The sequence below is a fragment of the Meyerozyma guilliermondii genome, genomic scaffold, assembly GCF_000149425.1.
Source record: "Meyerozyma guilliermondii ATCC 6260 scaffold_6 genomic scaffold, whole genome shotgun sequence".
In the NCBI taxonomy this organism is placed as follows: domain Eukaryota; kingdom Fungi; phylum Ascomycota; class Pichiomycetes; order Serinales; family Debaryomycetaceae; genus Meyerozyma; species Meyerozyma guilliermondii.
The window spans coordinates 368,848-388,818 of NW_001809795.1; the positions used below are offsets into that span (position 1 = coordinate 368,848).

The 19,971-nt window shown below is 44.3% G+C and overlaps 10 protein-coding genes across 10 annotated transcripts; 7 read left to right on the top strand and 3 right to left on the bottom strand. All coding sequences in view use genetic code 12, as the record gives it.

Annotated features, from left to right (window-relative positions):
• Nucleotides 1-22: 22 nt before the first annotated feature.
• On the bottom strand, nucleotides 23-2,494 carry ATG1 (serine/threonine protein kinase; the record flags this gene model as incomplete). Its single annotated transcript, XM_001482814.1, has 1 exon — nucleotides 23-2,494. One exon carries the CDS (start codon nucleotides 2,492-2,494, stop codon nucleotides 23-25), a length of 2,472 nt encoding a protein of 823 aa, XP_001482864.2.
• A 740-nt stretch (nucleotides 2,495-3,234) lies between these two features.
• PGUG_04820 (uncharacterized protein) lies at nucleotides 3,235-8,499 on the top strand (the record flags this gene model as incomplete). The annotated part of the gene is made up of 1 exon (XM_001482815.1): nucleotides 3,235-8,499. One exon carries the CDS (start codon nucleotides 3,235-3,237, stop codon nucleotides 8,497-8,499), a length of 5,265 nt encoding a protein of 1,754 aa, XP_001482865.2.
• Nucleotides 6,189-6,662, bottom strand: PGUG_04821 (uncharacterized protein; the record flags this gene model as incomplete). Its single annotated transcript, XM_001482816.1, has 1 exon — nucleotides 6,189-6,662. One exon carries the CDS (start codon nucleotides 6,660-6,662, stop codon nucleotides 6,189-6,191), a length of 474 nt encoding a protein of 157 aa, XP_001482866.2.
• A 262-nt stretch (nucleotides 8,500-8,761) lies between the features above and the next one.
• On the top strand, nucleotides 8,762-12,679 carry PGUG_04822 (uncharacterized protein; the record flags this gene model as incomplete). Its single annotated transcript, XM_001482817.1, has 1 exon — nucleotides 8,762-12,679. The coding sequence occupies one exon, from the start codon at nucleotides 8,762-8,764 to the stop codon at nucleotides 12,677-12,679; it is 3,918 nt and encodes a 1,305-aa protein (XP_001482867.2).
• A 55-nt stretch (nucleotides 12,680-12,734) lies between these two features.
• On the bottom strand, nucleotides 12,735-13,736 carry FMT1 (methionyl-tRNA formyltransferase; the record flags this gene model as incomplete). Its single annotated transcript, XM_001482818.1, has 1 exon — nucleotides 12,735-13,736. One exon carries the CDS (start codon nucleotides 13,734-13,736, stop codon nucleotides 12,735-12,737), a length of 1,002 nt encoding a protein of 333 aa, XP_001482868.2.
• Nucleotides 13,737-13,930: 194 nt separating this feature from the next.
• PGUG_04824 (uncharacterized protein) lies at nucleotides 13,931-15,355 on the top strand (the record flags this gene model as incomplete). The annotated part of the gene is made up of 1 exon (XM_001482819.1): nucleotides 13,931-15,355. The coding sequence occupies one exon, from the start codon at nucleotides 13,931-13,933 to the stop codon at nucleotides 15,353-15,355; it is 1,425 nt and encodes a 474-aa protein (XP_001482869.2).
• A 178-nt stretch (nucleotides 15,356-15,533) lies between these two features.
• Nucleotides 15,534-16,469, top strand: PGUG_04825 (uncharacterized protein; the record flags this gene model as incomplete). The annotated part of the gene is made up of 1 exon (XM_001482820.1): nucleotides 15,534-16,469. The coding sequence occupies one exon, from the start codon at nucleotides 15,534-15,536 to the stop codon at nucleotides 16,467-16,469; it is 936 nt and encodes a 311-aa protein (XP_001482870.2).
• Nucleotides 16,470-16,789: 320 nt separating this feature from the next.
• On the top strand, nucleotides 16,790-17,770 carry PGUG_04826 (uncharacterized protein; the record flags this gene model as incomplete). The annotated part of the gene is made up of 1 exon (XM_001482821.1): nucleotides 16,790-17,770. One exon carries the CDS (start codon nucleotides 16,790-16,792, stop codon nucleotides 17,768-17,770), a length of 981 nt encoding a protein of 326 aa, XP_001482871.2.
• Nucleotides 17,771-17,956: 186 nt separating this feature from the next.
• Nucleotides 17,957-18,493, top strand: MED3 (Med3p; the record flags this gene model as incomplete). Its single annotated transcript, XM_001482822.1, has 1 exon — nucleotides 17,957-18,493. The coding sequence occupies one exon, from the start codon at nucleotides 17,957-17,959 to the stop codon at nucleotides 18,491-18,493; it is 537 nt and encodes a 178-aa protein (XP_001482872.2).
• A 61-nt stretch (nucleotides 18,494-18,554) lies between these two features.
• On the top strand, nucleotides 18,555-19,971 carry TRP5 (tryptophan synthase; the record flags this gene model as incomplete). The annotated part of the gene is made up of 1 exon (XM_001482823.1): nucleotides 18,555-19,971. A coding segment is annotated over one exon (1,417 nt), but the record flags the coding sequence as incomplete, so codon positions are not given.

Genomic DNA, 19,971 nt, shown 5'->3' on the forward strand with positions numbered 1-19,971 from the left:
GGCCCTGCCATAGTGAAACAATTCATGTTTCTGTCGACTCCAACTTTCTCTTCAATACCCCCAATCTGTTGCCGATGCTGACGATAAACTTCTCAACCATTCCTCTATCGTCATCATCTAGAACATCGTTTCCATCATCATCTAACAATGCCTCCAACATCCATATCGCCGTACTGTAGGCTAGTTCACATCCTTTCAAGTCTTCCTTGACTAGCTCACTAACTGCCGCATTCCTGGACATCTCTAACGCCCGGTCAAAGATCAACTTTTCTGCCACAACCTTGGTGCCTTCTAAGCTCTTGGATACAGTCTGAGTGTCGTCGACATTCGAAGCCTGACTCACCAGATATTCTTTCTGGATCTGGGAGTCAGCCTCTTGTAACCTAAGTTTGATGAATTCAGCTTTCTCCAAACTTTCATTGAATTTCTCTCGAATCCATTGAACTAGTTCGTTCACTCGTACACTGATGGCGACGTCAGTGCTTTGCCTACTCCCATCGTCTGTAGGCGCTTGATCTCCTATATGATTTTTGGAGTACCACCATTCACTCGCAAGTGTCATACCTTTAGCCAAGAGTGAAAGAGTCTTGACGTATAACACTACCCCTTCTTCACTGATCGCCTTTACGATTCTGGGCGGGAGCAGGTCGTTCTGGTGGAATACGTCGTCCTCTACACCTTCAGAGGAGGGTGGTGAAGGAATCAATTGACTGAATTTCACATCGGCGAATAAATTTACAGCATGAGCCTTCGTCACTAAACCCTCGAGTTTAATAACCATTGCCTCGTCCTCATTCTTGGGAGAAGCCTCAGCCTCTAGTGAAGCAATGACCAGAGACGTTGGCAAATTCAACTTCTGTAGCAAAAGGTGGTTGGCAAAGTTTGGATTTGATATGACGGTTGAAAACGTGTTATTCAACGTCATAGCACCTGAAAATTCGTTTGATAACTCCTTGGCTGTCTCCTCGGTGATCTGTTGAGTGGCTGAAGAGCCAAAGAGCCTGTTCGAGGCCAAACCAATAGCTTTGCTTAAGGCGGTCGTTGGAGATATAGAGACCGATATACGACGGTCTGTAAAACTTGGTCGCCTTTGACTTCCACTTGAATTCGATCTCAAGGAGCCACGGCGGAACATCTTATTAGAATCAGGACTCGATGTTGAGTCTTGCAGCGAGCGACGGGCTCTGATAGCAACTGCAGCAGTGCCCGCGGCCGCAAGCTCGTCAGCAATTGCGTTCACTTCGACTGCTCTTTTCTCGACTACGACGTAATCACGCTCCAAGACTATATCGTCACGACCCTTACCGGGCCGTTCACGAGTGACAATCGATTGGGATGTCACTTCTGGTCCCGGACTATTTTTGTTAATAAGTTGCTTGATCTCTTCGTCGCGGCTCTCACTACCTGACAGTGGTTGTGGGGAGTGTCTAGGCAGTCTATCGATAGCGCTGTTTCTCGATGATACGGGTCGTAATGGCTGTATAACTTGAGAGCGTTTAATGGGCGAGATGTATTCACTGATGAACAAGTTTTCGTCCATGTGGGAAGTTTCTAGTGGCTCATCATTTCCGTCAAGAGCACAAGTGATTAGCTGGTCGTTGAAGAATTCGTTAAAGGAAACTCTCTCTGTAGGATTGTATTTCAAAAGCGCACGTATCAAACGTTTGATAGATTCGGGTACCTGTGCAGATGAAGGAAACTTGATCTTGTCATTCGACTTTTCAATGTTCTTGAGCAACTCGATATGATTTGCAGCTTTAAATGGAGGTTTGCCTACCACCATCTCATAAAGCACAGCACCCACAGACCACAAATCGGCCTTTGCATTATACTTTTCGTACCGAAGAATTTCGGGAGCCATGTAAAGAGGAGAGCCACACAAGGTCTCTGCCATCGAAGTGGAGGGGAGAAACCGGGCGAATCCAAAATCTGCAATCTTAAGAATTGGCAACTCCCAAAGGCCAACGTAGCCTCCCTTTTCGAAATCTGACTTGGAGTGGGCCGGAGGGCACAAAAGCAAGTTTTGAGGTTTGATGTCTCTATGAACCAAGCTTTTCTCGCGCAAGAAACTCAAGGCAGAAGATAACTGCTTGAGAAAGTGGATCACCAAGGTCTCATTTAGCCCATGAGAGCCCTCTGGAGAAGGGTAGCGTTCTAATAGGGATGATATCACCGGGTGGTTTTTCACCAACTGGTTGCGCTTTCTGATAAAGTAGGAGAGATCACCCATCGAACAGTAGTCCATCACCAAATGGAAATGGGTGGAGGTCTGTGTGTAATCTATAAGACCCACTATGTGCGGGTGCTTCATGTTTTTGAGGATGGATATTTCTATTTCCAAGTTCTCCACAAGTTTCTTTGATTTGAGTTTGGATCGAACCACAGATTTGACCGCCACGGCAGCATGAGTCTTGCTGTGATGACACTTGTATACGGTAGCAAAGGAGCCCTTCCCGATTTCGGGACCAAGGGTATAGTCGCCTATGGTCGTCATGGGATCTATCACAACAGAACGAATAAGTGTATTACGTGAGTCACTCGGCAATCCGGAAAGGTTCAAGTTTCGAGTTTTAGGAAATTGGTTTCGGATTTATAAGTCCAGAGCCCCAACAGGCGAGGTCGTCTTTGTAACCCCAGTAGGTAATAATCAGCCTAAACCGATGGTGGGTACACAATCAACGCCACCGCAACGCGATGATGAATCACGGTGATTGGAACGTATTTGGTGGGGAAAAAGTACCGTATAACGAAAGCAAACGGGTTGAATAGATGCGATTATAATAAGAAACACACACTCAGTAGAAAAACCGGGGCTGAATGCTGTTTACAAAAATGAGTATATGTGGGTGTAAACAGTGGTTATCCCTACAATCATGCGTACGATAAGATAGCGTATGACACGCTTATGCAAGCGCGCTGGGGGAAGTTAGGTAAGAGCGCCACAGATAAGAGGAGGGGCAGTTGTGGGTCGCGCGAAGGATGACGCTACGAGGAGAAATCCGCCAGGCCAGCTGAAGTAAGCAACTGTATCGCTTATGTAAGCACAAACCGCAAACCTGTCTTCCTGCGGCTGCGAATTGGGAGGGTTTGCTTTTTAGGTTTACGTTTTGAGACATTATCGAAATTCAAGTTGACTTTTGGGACTTGAGCAAAGGCAAACTTCACCAATTGGTTCTCTACACTTCACGTATTATATCCCTTGGTTAAAAAGTGTAGCATTGAAAGAGATCGGTCATGTTTGAATCGCTAGTGGCCAATCTTCTTAACCGGTTTCTCGGTGCCTATATCGAGAATTTCGACCCCAAGCAACTCAATATCGGTATTTGGGGCGGTGACGTCAAGCTTCGTAACCTTCGCTTAAAAAGAGATTCGTTGGACAAGTTTAAACTTCCTGTCGATGTCAAGTTTGGCCATGTGGGCGAACTCACCCTTCAGATTCCCTGGTCCAATCTCAAGGGGAAACCCGTGAAGGTCATTATTGATGATGTTTACGTGTTAGCTTCTCCTAAAATATTGGAGGATTTTGATTTGGAGGAAGAAAAAAACCGTGAACAGCAACTTAAGCGTGAAAAATTGAACAATTGGGAAGCATTAGAACAAGCAACGGTTCAGAATCAAAATCTCACCAATGACCTTGAAAACAATGAGTCGTTCACAGAGTCCTTGGTCACCAAAATCATTGACAATCTTCAGGTGACCATAAAGAATATTCATGTCAGATACGAAGACGACTCAATTCTCACTGAGAACCCATATGCTTTGGGTTTCACCTTGAGTGAGCTTTCTGCTGTGTCCACCGACCTGTCGTGGACCCCTAGTTTCATCACTATCACTCAGGCCTTGACCCACAAGTTACTTGTGTTGAAAAGCTTCAGTTGCTATATGTCTACAGATTCTGATCTGATCGACGGAGAAGCACAGGAAATGCTTGAACGGTTCAAGAGCATTTTGAATATCACCAGTGATGTGACCGCCAAGGATAATCAGTATTTACTTCGACCCATCTCTGGTCAAGGTAAACTTACCATCAATAAGAGAGGTGCTACAGAAGAGAATCCTCAGTTCAAGACGGAGTTTTTCTTTGACGAATTCGGCGTGGTTCTTGACCATAACCAGTATCAAAACCTCTTGTGGACAGCTTCCAAGTTCCACTACTACATGAAGACCCAAAGATTCAGAAAGTTGCGCCCCAAGGTGACCGTTAAAGAAGACCCGCTCGAATGGTTCCGATTTGCAGCACAGACAATCTTGAACGAAATCCATGACAAACACTACAAGTGGACCTGGGAGCATTTTGCCAAGCGCCGTGATCAACGTAAAGCGTATATCAGACTTTGGAAGCTTCACCTTTTGAAGAAGAATCTAAGCAAAGAAGACAAAGAGGAACTCGAACAATTAGAGTACGATTTGCCGTATGAGGATATCAAGTTGTATCGCTCTCTCACCAGATCAGAAATCAAAAAAGAGAACAAGGGCATTTCGCTCAGTGCTTTATTACCGAAGACTGAGAACAAAGGCTGGTTTTCAGGCTGGTGGGGCGGTCAACAACAGCCCAGCAAATCTGATCCATCTGCTCCCGAATCTGATCCTTCTAAAATGGACCTTCAGCTCAGCGAAGAACAAAGAAAGGCACTTTACGATGTAATAGAATACGACGAAAACAGGTTGACAGAAGCTGTCGATGTGCCTAGAGAGAGGACGGTGATGGAGGTAATCGCAACTTTGAGGAAAGGCGGAATTGCCGTCAAGAGAGACAAATCGTCGTCTAATTTGGGTGAGATTGTGTTTGAACATTGCAAAGCTCATGTATTTAAACGTCCTGATTCGTTGCTCACGAACTTCCAGTTGCAAGAGTTTCGTGTTGAGGACGGCACTGAAGGCGCTTTGTACAAACACATGGTTAGTGTAAAGCATTTGCATTCTCATGAGTCTCGACTGGAGCGTTCTTCTGAGCCACCATCATCCCTGGCTAGCGTCGATGATGTTTCAAAGGTGGGATGGAATGAGCCATTTTTCAAGATTTCTTTCGAGAATAATCCACTAGATGGTTCTGCTGATTCTGCTCTCAAGGGCCATCTCAGATCCATGACTATATTCTACAATCCTCATTTCATTGAAGAGATTATAAGATTTTTCAAACCGCCAAAAATGCACTTAGATACTGTGGGTGCAATCATGAATGCTGCTGAGGCCACAGTAGAGGGAATAACCTCGCAGACCAGAATAGGACTTCAATATGCTTTGGAGGAGCACAAGACTATAAACGTGAAGCTCGACTTACAAGCACCATTGATTATAGTGCCTCTAGATCCTACCTCATTCAAGACACCAGTGGCTATTTTGGATGCGGGCCATCTAAGTGTCAAAAGTGCTTTGGTAGACAAATCGAATATTGAAGAGATAAAGTCAAAAGCTACCTATGACTCCAAAGATTGGGAAAAACTCAAGACTTTAATGTATGATGAGTTCGAGCTCCATTTGGAAGACAGTCAGTTTTTGATTGGACCAAGGTTCAAGTCAGCATTACTGAGCTTGCACGATGATGACAACAGCATGTCCATCTTAAGCCAGTTCGATATGCGCTTTACCCTCGGTATTTCGATCATGCCGAGTGCCACAAGTATACCTCGTTTCAAGATTCTGGCTAAGGTCCCTGCAATAAAGTTGAGTATGAATGACTTTCAGTACAAAACTATGATGAAGATTATCGATGCTGCAATTCCCAATATCGACAGTTCAGATATCAGTGAAACCGGGGAATTTGAGACGTTTGGAAATGTCGAGCAAGATGATGGGTTGGTGGTTGATTTTGGGTCTGATTCCGATAGTGATTCGAAATCTCCTACTCCTACAAAGAATGCTAATTCAAGCTCAGATAGATCGTTGGAACAGCATCTCTTTGACTTTGATTTTAAAGTTGATAGGGTACTGCTTTCTTTGCACCGTTGTGTTGACGCTTCAGCATTGCAGACTGATCCATTGGTCGATCTTATTGGGGAAAATTTGCACATGTTTTTCGTGAAAACAGAAAGAGACATGGACCTCTCGCTTACATTGGATAACATCAATCTTTTGGACTACATTGAAAATTCAGGTGTTAGAGAGTTTGACCATTTGATAACATCGAATAGACTAGATGGCACTGATGTCTCGTCAAAGGCTGACATGAAACAGCTTTTCAAGTTGAACTACAAGCGTATGCAAAGAATAGTTGAGTTCAAAGGCAAAGAGATTGAAGTTTTCGACCAGGATATTGATTTGGACGTAGCGACAGTCAAGTTTGTGGTCCTGAGAAAGTCATTGTTGAGTCTTTTAAACTTCACATTGAATACTTTCACGGACCCTAATGCAGAAGAGACTCCAGCAGATGAGCTCAAGCACAATGATGCAACGGACGAGTCAATTGCTCCCGAGCGAATTAATGTCAAGGTCAATCTTGATAGCATCATCATGGTCCTCAATGAAGACGGAATTAAGCTTGCGACCTTGAAGCTTAGTACTGCAGAAGTAAGTGTTCTTGTACTTCCTGAAGCTCTTGATGTTCGTGGAAAATTGGGAGCTTTGACGCTCCATGATGAAATCAACCATGGTTCGTCGAGAGACTCGGTTCTTCGAAATCTCTTCAGTATTGAAGGTGACAATCTCGCGGAGTTCAAGTACATCACCTACGATCCAACTACCAACAACGAACCTTACAGCTCCTATGTGGAGTTCAGTTCTGGTGCGCCAAACATCAACTTTATTGAGGATGCCTTTGGAAGAATATTCAACTTTTTGTCTCAGTTCCAACAAATGAAGAGTATCTACGACTCTGCTAGGGAAGCAGCTATAGAACAGGCAAGTACCATAGAAGGAGCAAACCAAATGAAGTTTAATGTTGTTGTTAGAGCCCCTACTATCTTGTTTCCTAGGATTGTTCCCGATGGAAACAGAGGTTACGATAGGGTAACAGCACGTCTAGGCGAATTGTACGCATTTAATGAGTTCAAAGAGGGCGAAAATGGTATATTGAGGAACGTCATTGATGCTGGAATCCGCAATATCAAGTTGGACTCCTTGTTTCATTTCGATAATGGAGTTCAACAGTTGACAAAGATCGTTGACGATTTGGATCTTTCTATGAAGATAGATTATGCTGACAATTTGCAACTCCGAGAAGGTGAGAGGCCGACGATTATTGTCGGTGGAAGTTTGCCTGAGCTTGATTTAAAGCTTACAGAACTTCAACTTCAATACTTGACAAATTTGTCTGACTCAATTACCAAGGTATTTACTCCAGAAGCAGCAGATGATATATTGCAAGAAGTAGAGGAAGAAGCTGATACAGCGAATGCTGCAGTGAGGGAGGCGGCTAAGGCTTTGAAGCCACCCTCAACGGAAGCGGCTGAGAAGAAAATGGATACCAAAACTGAAAACGTATCGAAAGTCGACGACTCTCATCTTCAAGTAAAATTTGACTTTGAAGTTCCTCGCGTGAGCCTTACTATTTATAATAGAACTTCGGGCATTTCGGATATCAGTGGGCTTGAATTATCCACTTTCTCGTTGAACAAATCGAGAATTTCTTTCGAGTCTCGTGAAGACACTCACTTCACGGCAAATGTCAACGTCAAATCGTTTGTGGTTGAGGATGTTCGAAGCGAAGGTCAGAATAAATTCCGTGAAATTATTCCTCCTTCTTCAGGAGAATCGGACCAATTCGAATTGACCGCCACTTCAGAAGGAACCAAAGAGAAGAAAAATGTTACTGTGATACTCGGAGTCGACAATCCGAAAACAATACTTGCCCTTGACTACATCTTTGAATTGCAACGATTTGCTACTATTGGCATGGAGAAAAACGTCTCCATAGGTGACATGGAAGACGCTTATGAGAGCAGTGAGGAGGATGTTCAACTCGATCGACGTCTCAGTGTGAGCAAAAAAACTGTTACAAGCACTCAGAAACCAGAAGTGAAGCATGAGAAGGACCTGCCCGACGAAGACACGGGCATGAAGATTGGTTACTCTGTGAATGTCACCAACCCTTCGATTATACTTTTGGCTGACCCTACTTCTTCAGAGTCGGAAGCTATTGTATTCAAGGTAGGTCAAGTGCTCATTACCAGCCAGAATGTGATTTCTTTAGCAGCCAACAATATTGGCATGTTTTTCTGCCATATGAATGATTTTGAAAAGAGACTTCGAATCATTGATGACTTTTCGATTTCATTTGCACTCGATGCAAGAGGCTCCTCTGGTAACAAATTCTTGACGAACATCGAAGCATCTATAGAACCAATGTTGCTCCGTTTGTCTCTCAGGGATATTCGGTTAGCGATTCAAATCTTCAACAGAGCCGTCGAGCTTTCTCAGCAAGCTCACTCAGGTCAAGAAAGTGAGACAGACGAAAGTGGATACAATTTTTCAGATAATTTCAAACGGCGATTGTCTTCAATATGCGCCAACTATAATGTCGGGATTGCCTTTCGACACCTAAAAACTCTCTCAAGTGAATAAAGAAGAAGGGTGTTGTTGTGAAAGGTGAGGAATTGAATGCCAGTTTCGGCGGTTTACGTTTTGTTCTCATTGGTGATGTTCATGAATTGTCTGTGCTCGATATGAACGTAGAACCCTTTCGAAATAAGAGCTCACAATTGGTTCAACTGACTTGAATGGCGAGGCTCATATTGAGTCGTTTGTAAACATTTACAACTACTCAGGATCATCATGGGAACCTTTGGTTGAGCCTTGGCCGATATCTGTATATGCAACGAAAGTCATGGACCCTAAACCAAGCATGACAATTGATGTTGTGCTGAGACAATTAGCTGAAATTACAGTATCCTCAAGATCAGTTGCTCTCCTATCTCAGATGTTATCCTTGATAACAGATGAAGGTCAAATGAAATCTCGAGAGAATGACGACCCCTACAGAATTAGAAACGGCACGGGGTTCGATATCGAAGTGTGGTCCTCTCATGAGCCGGAAACTAAAAAGGTTCTTAAGAACAATGATACTACATCTTGGTCATTTGAGGATTGGAGAGCAATCAGAGAGAATTTGGACTCTGACAACTCAAGAGGACAATTGGCCGTCAAGCTTCTTGGGTCCGACTATGGTACAATCGACACAATTCCAGTCACCGGTGAGGGTGAAGAACTTTATGTTTTGACACCAAGCAAGGTAGGCTATCATAATCGTTTATGTGCTGATGTCTCTCTTGGAGACGACAATATTAAGACTATATGGTTGCGATCCACTTTGAAGGTTCAGAACGACACAGACATCGCAATAGTGATATTGCTTTCTGGAAAAGCTCCTGGAAGTGGTGATTCGTATGTTGTTCAAGCGAATGAAGTGCAAGCGCTTCCCATTGATAAAATCTACGAGTCTGAAATACAGATCCGTCCTCAAGTTGACGTAACTTATAACTGGTCCGACAAAAAAATCAGCTGGTCGCAGCTTCTTGAACGCTCTGCCTCACTCAAATGTTCTGCGGCCCAAAAGCAAGATGTGTCAACATTCAACTTTGAAATCAACGCAAAGTATGACCAAAGTGAACCTTTGGCAAAGATTTATCCTCATCTCACCATGGTAGTTTCGGCTCCAGTGGAAATCGAAAACTTGCTACCATATGACTTCACTTACAGGATCTATGATAAGAAAACCAAGAGTGATTGGAGTGGTTTGATTCAAAAAGGTGTTAAGAGCTATGTTCACATTGTTAGCCTTGCTAACTTGTTGATGCTTAGTGTTGAACCGATCGATTGTGGGTTTGAAAAATCTGAATTTGCTATCATTAATACTCCCGCTAAAAGTGAGTTCAATCGTGAACATACTATTTCCTTGAGGCACAAAATCACAGGGCAGCATCTCAAATTAAGAATTCATTACCCAAGAAAAGACGGAAAAGCGGGTATCAAACTACAGGTGTTTTCGCCTTATGTCATTCTCAATAAGACCAATCAAAGCATCAGAGTCTCTGAGAGGAATAACATAATGCATTCTAACAATTCGACTTTGGAAACCTCGCAACCTTGTATGTTTTCATATGACAAGTTCGGCGACAGGCAGAACAGAGCACTTTTGAAGATTGGAGATTCGAACTGGACATCTCCATTGAGTTTGGATGCTATTGGTCAAAATAATGCAGTGACTGCTCAAATTCCAAATAAGCAGATGGGAATGGATGTGGCTGTTAGCATCGAAGAGGGTACCGGACGATACATTTTGACCAAGGTAGTAACAATCGCCCCAAGGTTCATTTTGAAAAACTTGCTTGATGAGGATCTTACGTTTGTTGAAACTGGTTCCACCAAACAATTTACGTTGAAGAAGGGCGAAATGCAACCTCTTTATGGTTTGCGAAATGTGGAAGAAAAGAGCTTGTCTGTCAAGTTCACCCATAATGCCAAAGGATGGTCGTCAGCATTTGCTATATCTGATATAGGTCAGATGTTCCTTAAGGTCGGCAAAGAAGGTGTGGGTCAAATTCTTTTGAAGGTCAATATCTTGACGGAAAATGGAACTGTGTTCATTCAAGTTGAGAACTCCAATAACCATTGGCCATTTTCTATTCGTAACTTCAGTGACTGCGACTTCTATATCTATCAAGCGGATCCTAATGTCAATGATAGAGGAGAGGTTGTAAAGAGGGACACACCTTACAAACCAATCTATTATAAGGTACCTGCTAAGAGCGTTATGCCTTATGCATACGATTATCCTAATGCTGTGATCAAGGAACTTATCATAAGATGCCGTGGAATGGAGAGAAACGTGAACTTGGCAGAAATTGGTAATTTGAAACCTTTCAGATTACCAGCGTCTCAAGACCAAGAACACGTCATTGTCGACTTGAATGTGGTTGCGGATGGACCAACGCAATCGTTGATTTTATCCAACTACGATCCACTGGTGAGTTTGTACAAACTCAAGGGAGGTACTTCTTCCACAGTCAATGTCTCGCAAAATTTTGAAGCCAATGAGGTTGATGAGAATTATCACACCAGAATTGTTACTAGATTTGAAGGCTTTGGGATCTCGTTGATCAATACCAGATTGCAAGAACTCTGCTATGTTACTTTGCGTGGTCTTGAAGTTCGCTATAATGAGTCAGACTTATATCAGAACTTGAGTTTAAAACTCAAATGGATTCAAGTTGACAATCAGTTGTATGGAGGTATCTTTCCAATCGTGATATATCCTACGGTTGTACCCAAATCTGGTAAGGAGATGAACAACCATCCATCTTTCTCAGCTTCAGTTTGCAAAGTTAAAGACGATTCTCATGGAGTGTTATTCATCAAGTATGCAACTACCTTGCTACAGGAAATGACAATTGAAATTGACGAGGATTTCTTGTTTGCTCTTTTGGACTTTGCTAAGTTCCCCGGCGCCTCATGGAATAAGAAGATAGAAGACAAGTTATGCGACGATAAGCTTGACCTTCCCGAACCAGCAAGCTTGTCTGAGAGTAGTGATGTCTACTTCGAGGCATTGCACTTACAGCCCGCTTTGACCAACCTTTCTTTCATGCGTACTGAGAGAGTCAATGCTGAGGAAAAGGCGCCTTCCCAAAACACTTTGATGTTTTTCTTCAACGTGCTCACCATGGCTATAGGAAACATCAATGATGCTCCTATCAAACTCAATGCCTTGTTCATTGAAAACATCAGAGTTCCACTTCCAATTTTAATTGAGTCTATTGAGACGCATTATGGACAGGCATTCCTCTACCAAGTGCATAAAATATTGGGCTCTGCAGATTTCCTTGGTAACCCAGTCGGGCTCTTCAAGAATATCTCTTCAGGTGTGTTGGATATCTTCTATGAGCCATATCAAGGTGTGGTGATCAACGACAGGCCACAAGAACTTGGTATTGGAATTGCCAAAGGTGGTTTGAGTTTTGTGAAGAAGACTGTGTTTGGCTTTTCAGATTCGTTTGCAAAGGTGACGGGATCGTTGGCGAAGGGACTCTCTGTGGTGACTCTTGACAGACAATTTCAAGAGAGACGCCGGCTTAATCAACGAAGAAATAGACCCAAGCATGCGCTCTATGGATTCGCTTCTGGCGCTAATTCCTTTTTCGAGTCAGTATCGTCTGGAGTTACAGGCTTCGCTACTGCTCCAATGGAGGGTGCAGCTAATAGTGGAGCAAGTGGATTTTTCAAAGGTTTAGGAAAAGGTGTTGTTGGCTTACCAACCAAGACTGCCATTGGGTTCTTTGATTTAGCCTCAAATGTGAGTGAGGGAATTCGTAACACAACTACAGTGTTTGATACAGATGCATTAGACAAGGTGAGGTTGCCTCGTTACATATCTGTTGACCATGTTATCCGTCCATATTCTCAGCGAGAAGCTCAAGGTCAATTTTGGTTAAAATCAATTGACGGCGGAAGTTGCATGAATGAGCAATACTTGGCACATTTAGTGTTGCCAGGTGAGGAGAAGTGTATTCTTGTCACTTTCCGGTTCATTGTGTTATTTGCTATAAATACTCTCAAGACGAACTGGATGGTTCACTTTGAAGATATTAGTGCGATTACAGTTGAAGCCACAGGAATAAGTATTGGTTTGAAGAAGAGAAACGGACCTTTCATACCAATTCCTGAGAAGGCTAACAAGTCTTTCTTGTATAACAAGATAGGGTTGGCGGTTGAAAAGTTTAACAAGAAGTGTCAAGTTGAGTTATAGAGAAAATGTGAAGAAATGTAAAATTTCACAATTACAAAAATATATGTACACTCTATTAAGGCGACTGAAAAAATCCATTTGTTCCCCTTCTATTGCAATATGATTGCGCCGTTTCTTCGTTATGGTACTGTTGCTTGATTTTATTTACAGAGAGCGTCCCATCAGCAGTCTTGATGTACAAGCGATCGTCTCGAAATACGTAATTGCCTGGTTCTGTCAAGCCATAGTTATCTCTATGGTCACGAATGTCGTCAAGGATGACACGGTGCAATTCAGATACGGGTTCCTTCAGATTTTTCTTCTTAACTTCAACCCATTTCCAGGTATAGACTTTACCCAAAGCATCGTATTTTCGTTTGATTTGGCGAGCGGTGTTTGACCATTTGATTTCTGCATCCTTGGGGGTGATCTTTCGGGCGTAAGAGTAGGGATACAGCGAATTTAAGGGTTTAGGATCCAGGTACCGTTTTTCTCGAAGGGTTTGAACCAATAAAGAGCCTCCAAGCTCACCTAGTTTTTTTTCCAACGAGGTATAGTTGTCTTCCTGATCGATCAGGATCTTGTCAGACTGAAGGAGAATGTCACCGCCATCGAATTTGGTCGGGTGGAGAGTTTGGACGGTGACACCGGTATACTTGTCGTCGTTCATGAGAGCATACTGGATTGGAGATGCACCAGAATATTTGGGAAGCAACGATGGATGGACGTTTAAACCACCGAATTGCAAGCTTTCAAGAAAATGACGGGGTATCAACTTGCCGAAAGAAACCGCAATGGCCATATTAAAATTGTAGGATTGCAACCCATGGAAATGTGGGGAAGTGTCGACACGATGGACTGGAATGTTCAACTTGGAGGCCTCAATTGCTACGGGATATTCAATGAATTGCTTGAGTTTACGTCCGGTTGGTTTTATCGACCTCGTAACAAGGTGAAGGGATTCCACTTGGTTTGTTTGAACCAGAAACTGATGCAATCTTTTAAGAGATTCACAGCTAAAATGGTCACTTCCAAAAAACGCTATTCGTAAGGGAACAGTATTAGTAGGTGGTGGCATAGCGATGGAAATGAGCCCACTCCGAAGTCCCAAAATGGATCGTTTTACTTTTTTGTGGCTATATTACCAAGGCTGTGGGGAAGGTTTTTTTTTTTCTCAAAGAAAAAATAAACTTAGATCTCCGAAATTTCGCACTGAGCGCCGCTTGCAATTGTATTCATTCGTTAAGCACCAACAAAAGGGTTCCAGGGCAAATGCTTTCGCCTCCACTCCGCAAGGTGTTCGTGCTACTCTCGTGTACGTTTTTGGGTCTTATATGTGGAACACTATACTTGTACTCGTCATATTCGCCGCAGCTCGCCGACAGATTAAAGTATTCTGTCAGTGATTCTTCGTCCATTGCGCTTCTGGGAACGCTAGGAGTCGCTATTTCTGGGCCACTTGCTGGAAAAGTGGTCGACAAACGCGGGTATACCGTGGCTTTGGTTATCGGAGGACTTTCAATTGTCACTGGATATTTGGGCCTCAAAAAACAGTATGATCTCCACCATTCAAACGTGTCACTCCTGGCATTTCTCTTTATTTTGGTGGGTCTGGGGTCCACGTTCATAAACCTGACGTGTCTCAAGTGCTGTGCTGTCAGTTTCCCCAGTATTCGTGGGGTAGCTACTTCGCTTCCATTAGCTCTCTATGGGTTAAGTGCCCTATTTTACTCCGTGGTGGCATCCATGTTCTTCCCAGGAGACACGTCGCTGTTCTTGGGGTTCTTGGCGTACTCGTCGGGTATCATATTTATGGTATGTGCTCCAAGCGTAATCTCGTGTGATCGTGAACATATGAAACGGCGACAGGTGCACGAGACAATTGAGTTGACTACCGTGGGTTCTGCCACCTCACGCTCAGTCACACCAATGCCACTGATCCTGCTGGTACCACTGGTACCTTCATCTCCTGCAATATCCAATATCGCAGCGACTTTGCCCAGTCGTCAACTCCACAATCAGTCGCTCGTTACTTCGTTTCCTTTCTGGCTCTTGTTCGTTACCACTGGTGCTCTCGCTGCCCTTGGCCAAATGTACATATACTCAGTGGGCTATATGGTCAAAGCGTTGCTTGCAAATCATTCCGATGCCTCCATGATTCAGAGAGACCAACAGCTCCAGGTGGGACTTCTCTCTGTAGCCAACTGCTTTGGTCGTATCATGGGTGGTGTTCTTGGTGATATCATCACCCAGTCATTTGGACGATCCCGGTCGTGGCTCCTCTATCTTCCAACATTTGGGTTCCTCATTACCCAGGCTATGGGTCTTACTACCTCTGCATACGAAGCGCTCTCATTAGTCTCGCTTCTTACAGGATTCTTTTATGGATTCACCTTTTGCATCATGCCCTTGATTGTGGGAGACATCTTCGGTATGGCCAACTTCTCCTACAATTGGGGCATTGTGGGGCTTGCTCCAATACTTCCATCATTCTATTTCACCAGTCTCTTTGGGCTGATATACGATTCACACACGGTAGCCAAAGCGGGCGAGCCTGCCGTGTGTATGCTAGGAAAAGCATGCTACAACTCAATCTTTGAGCTTACGATTGTGGTTTCAATATTGACATTGGTGTTGGTGACGGTGTTTAACTTTGGTCCTCTCGAGGAAAAGGAAAGAGTGCCGCATGTTGCATAGGCTAATACTAAAGGTCTGGAAACAGTACAACTAGAGTACTAGAACTAGGGTACTAGAATAGAAGTACAGAATACTAGAAAATGTAAAGTATTAACGTACTAGCATTTTAGAGGTTAGTCTAGAGTAGCTTCCTCTATACAGGCACTGCCTCATTTAATTTTGGCTGCGGAACTTCTTTATGAGCTCCAACTCCACAAAGTACACTTTTCGTAGTAAACAGAAGCCCGCAAACCAAAACAAAGAAGCTCTAGCAGTCAATGTGGATGCAAAGAACAACCATATAAACTCAAACGTGTCGGAAGAAGCATTACAGAGGCGTAAGCTTCGGTTCCAGGCACAACCACAAACGAAAGATTATGGATTTGTCAGTCGAGGGGAGACAAGACTCAAAGAAAGCGAGTCGGAGCGCCGCAAGTACTTTGACACGATTGTTCTGTCGTTCTTTAAGCTTTGTGACGAAGCTACAAGAATTGAGGTGCGAGAAAGAATTGACGTGGACTCCATACATTCCAGTGACGGAGACATGACGATGGATGGTGTTTTGACGTCGCTTCGCAAGCTACGAGAGGCAATCTTGGGCACGAAACCTTCATCTTTTTCGAAAAAAGTGCTTCTTTTCTCTGTTCGAGTAGCAGTTCCTCTCGGCCATTATCAAACGTATGTTCCCAGTATCACTCAATTACTTGCCCCGGGGGTCGATCTTCGCCCAGACGAGCGCCAGGAGCTAGTGGTGCTCCTTCTGCTCCATTGGTCTCATTTCAGCAACGAGAACTCGAGGGCACTTCTGCTTCTCATCCGAGGGTGCCCAGAAGATACTCGCACTCGACCACTTCTCCAAAGCTGGATAGGAAACGATTATCATCGGTGGTTGAATTTGTACAAGGTGGAAGAGGACAACCTGCGGGCCAGGATCATGAAATTCGGCCTCCCGAAAGTTTTGCAGCACATGGTGAATGCCGTCAATGTTTCCTACTTTAATCTTTCGCTCTCGTTTCTACAAGATTACTTACCTCAGGATATCCTGCTCCAAGATTTAGAAGTGTATGGAGCTCGATGGCTGGTGGAAGGCGACAACGTAGTGATAAGAGCTCGAAAAGTTGCAAAGGCAGCCTGAACACTAGATTTTGGTTTTTTCGGTTACTCGACTAATTTGATTTACTCGGTCCGATGCGGCTGATTTTCCGATCTGAAAAATCCGCGATAACAACTTTTACTGGCTTGGTAAAAAGCACTTCTACTTTGCTTATCTGTCACAGGGCTGAATTGGTAATATTATCTGGCTTAGTCAACGAGAGCATTAGCATTGACAAACCTAAATTTCGGTGTCATTCTTGACTAATGTTCCATAATCTCCGCAGGCGGTGCGGCTTCGAATTTTCAGCCCCCGCCTCCGATTAGTACTTAAAAGAGCATTGGATCAGCAAATACCCGGAAATGCAAGTCAAGGCAGCAGTTGCATCAGGAGGAAATCCTCCAGTTTACAAAAATATTGAAATCGAAGCACCTAAACCGGGAGAGGTTGCAATTGAAGTAATCGCGGTAGGATACAGCAACCTTGTCAAAGCAAGAGCAGAAGGAAGACATTATTCGTCTGGGTCTATGGATAAGGAATCGCTTGTGGGAGTGGATGGCGTGGGAAAGGTCCAAGGAACCGACGATTTGGTTTATTTCGTCAATTTGGGACCTGGCAAAGGCACCTACCTGGAAGTGGTGAATGTCTCAAAAAATTTCGTTTACCCATTCCCTAAGGAAACCGATGAAAAGGCACCCGCAAGAGTTGCGGCATTGGCCAATGGCGGCATGGCGTCGTATATGGCTCTCTTTGATAGAGTAGGAGATGTTCCTGCCGATGCCAAAATCGTCGTTTTAGGAGCTACTGGAACGGCTGGACAGCTTGCGATTCAGCTGACAAAGAAGATTTTTGGAGCCAAAACCGTGGTGGGAGTGGGCCGCTCTGCCGAAAAACTTGCAAAGTTGAAGCAATCGCAGCCATTGTTGGACGGAGTAATCGCGCTCGATGAAGACGAAGATAAGATCATTGCCAGTGAATTGTTGAATGATGTAGACATTGTCCTTGATTTCTTGTGGGGGAAACCAGCAACAAAGATCTTAGCGGCTGCTGTCAAGTCCAAAACGGAAAAAAGTAAGCGTTTGGCTTGGGTGCAAATTGGACTGCTTGCAGGCGAAGACTTTTCTGTTCCAGCAGCGTTTCTCAGAAGTTGCAACCTTGTGATCTTGGGTAGTGGTATTGGTCCACTGAGTGCTGAACAGAACAAAAAGGTGCTTCAAGGTGTCACCGAAGCTTTGGCGCTGGGAAAGCTTGAAATAAATTACAGAGAAGCGGCTCTAGCAGACATCGCTGAAGAATGGGCTAAACCCATGGGCGATGTGCGCACGTTCTTTAAGGTCAAATAGCGAATAAAGGATTAAGCGGAGTCAAGAGTACTATATATAGATACAAACAGATACAAACAGCTACAGGCCACTTTATTGCAATTCACTAGTTTAGACTTCGCAGCGCTCTCTTGCAGTTTCGCACCTTTTGCTTTTTGCAGCTCAGCTTTTCGCAGCTTTCACTTTCGCATCTTAACTCATCCAGTCATGTCTAACCTACCAGACCTAATTAAAATAGACGACATAGCCTCTGGAAAAATAGATCCCGAGGATATATACGCTGAGCTCGACCGTCTAAAAGCAGAAATCAACATTCTTCGTAACGATATGGCGCAATTTGTGCGTGCTTTGGCGTTCATTCCTGACGATGCCAACCAACAACAGTACTATGCAACGGTCTCCAACCGTCTTAAAACGGTCCAGAGGGCCATCAAGGACTACTGTGCTCAATACAACCGTCTTCTACCGATTATAAACTTGTCTCAGATTAGATTGGGTCACGAGGTGGAACAGATTCTGTCCAATGATCGCAGGCAAAGTAGTAACGGAAACTTGCTTGCTACAGCGAGTAACAACAGCGCATTGGGAGATACAAACTCAACCACAACTGACCTCTCACACCCCATATCCCCTCCAAATACCGCCCCAGCTCCATCCCAGGGCCCCATATCCGTGCACCCAAACACCACTTCATCGGCATCTGGTTCTGGAGCAAATGCTCGCACGCCCATCGTGTTACCCTGAACTGACTCATTGACGATTCCTATAAAAGTTGAGCCAGCGTGAGTACTGAATTATCCCCAAAATGTCTGCTGCTATCAAAGAGACGTTTGCACGCTGCAAGAAAGAAGGCAGAAATGCCCTCGTAAATTTCATTACTGCCGGTTTTCCAACCATTCCCGACACCGTTCCTATCATGTTGGCCATGCAAAAGGGTGGAGTGGACATCATCGAGTTGGGAATTCCATTTTCGGACCCAATTGCCGACGGACCCACGATTCAAATCGCTAACACTAAAGCTTTGGAGAATGGAATCACCGTCCCCAAGTGTCTCGAACTTGTCAAAGAAGCAAGAGCAGCTGGTGTAACGGTCCCCATCATTCTTATGGGCTACTACAACCCCATTCTCAAATATGGCGAGCAAAAAATGATCAAGGACTCGGCCGCAGCTGGTGCCAATGGTTACATTGTCGTAGACCTTCCTCCAGAAGATGCTGTTCAATTCCGTGCTTCTTGTGCTACTCATGGCTTATCTTATGTGCCGCTTGTAGCACCTGCCACCACCGACAAGCGCTTGAAAGTATTGGGAAGCATCGCCGATTCGTTTATCTATGTCGTTTCCCGTATGGGAACAACCGGCGCATTGAAAAGCGTAGCCAAAGGCATCGATGAACTTTGTCAGCGAGTACGGAAATTCGCTGGTGATACCCCATTGGCGGTTGGTTTTGGAGTTTCCACCAGAGACCATTTTTTGACCGTGGGAGAGGCCGCAGATGGTGTGGTTATTGGCTCTAAAATTATCACCCTTATTTCTGAAGCAGCTCCTGAAGATAGAGCGGATACAGCGTACCGCTTTGTTCGTCTGATTTTGGGCGACGACTACGAGTCCAAGACCCATGAGTTTATTGCTGCGACCCCTCTGGAAACCAAACAGGCCCAATTGCCAGAAGAGGAACACAAGTACAACCCTAGATTTGGAGACTTTGGAGGTCAATACGTACCCGAAGCTTTGCACGCTTGCTTAGCCGAACTCGAGCGTGGTTTCGAAGATGCGGTAGCAGACCCTAAATTTTGGGAGGAATTCAGGTCGTTGTACTCCTACATTGGCCGCCCTTCGTCGCTCCACCGTGCTGATAGATTGACCGAATATGCTGGCGGTGCTCAGATCTGGCTCAAGCGTGAGGATCTCAACCACACCGGTTCCCACAAGATCAATAATGCTTTGGCCCAGGTTCTTATTGCCAAAAGACTAGGCAAGAAAAAAATCATCGCAGAGACCGGTGCCGGACAGCATGGTGTTGCTACTGCTACCGCCTGTGCTAAATTTGGTTTGGAGTGTCAGGTGTTCATGGGAGCTGAAGATGTCAGGAGACAAGCGCTTAATGTCTTTAGGATGAGAATCTTGGGAGCAAAGGTCAATGCTGTTAGAAATGGTACTCAGACTCTTCGTGATGCCACTTCGGAAGCATTCAGATACTGGGTGTCCAACTTGGAGACCACGA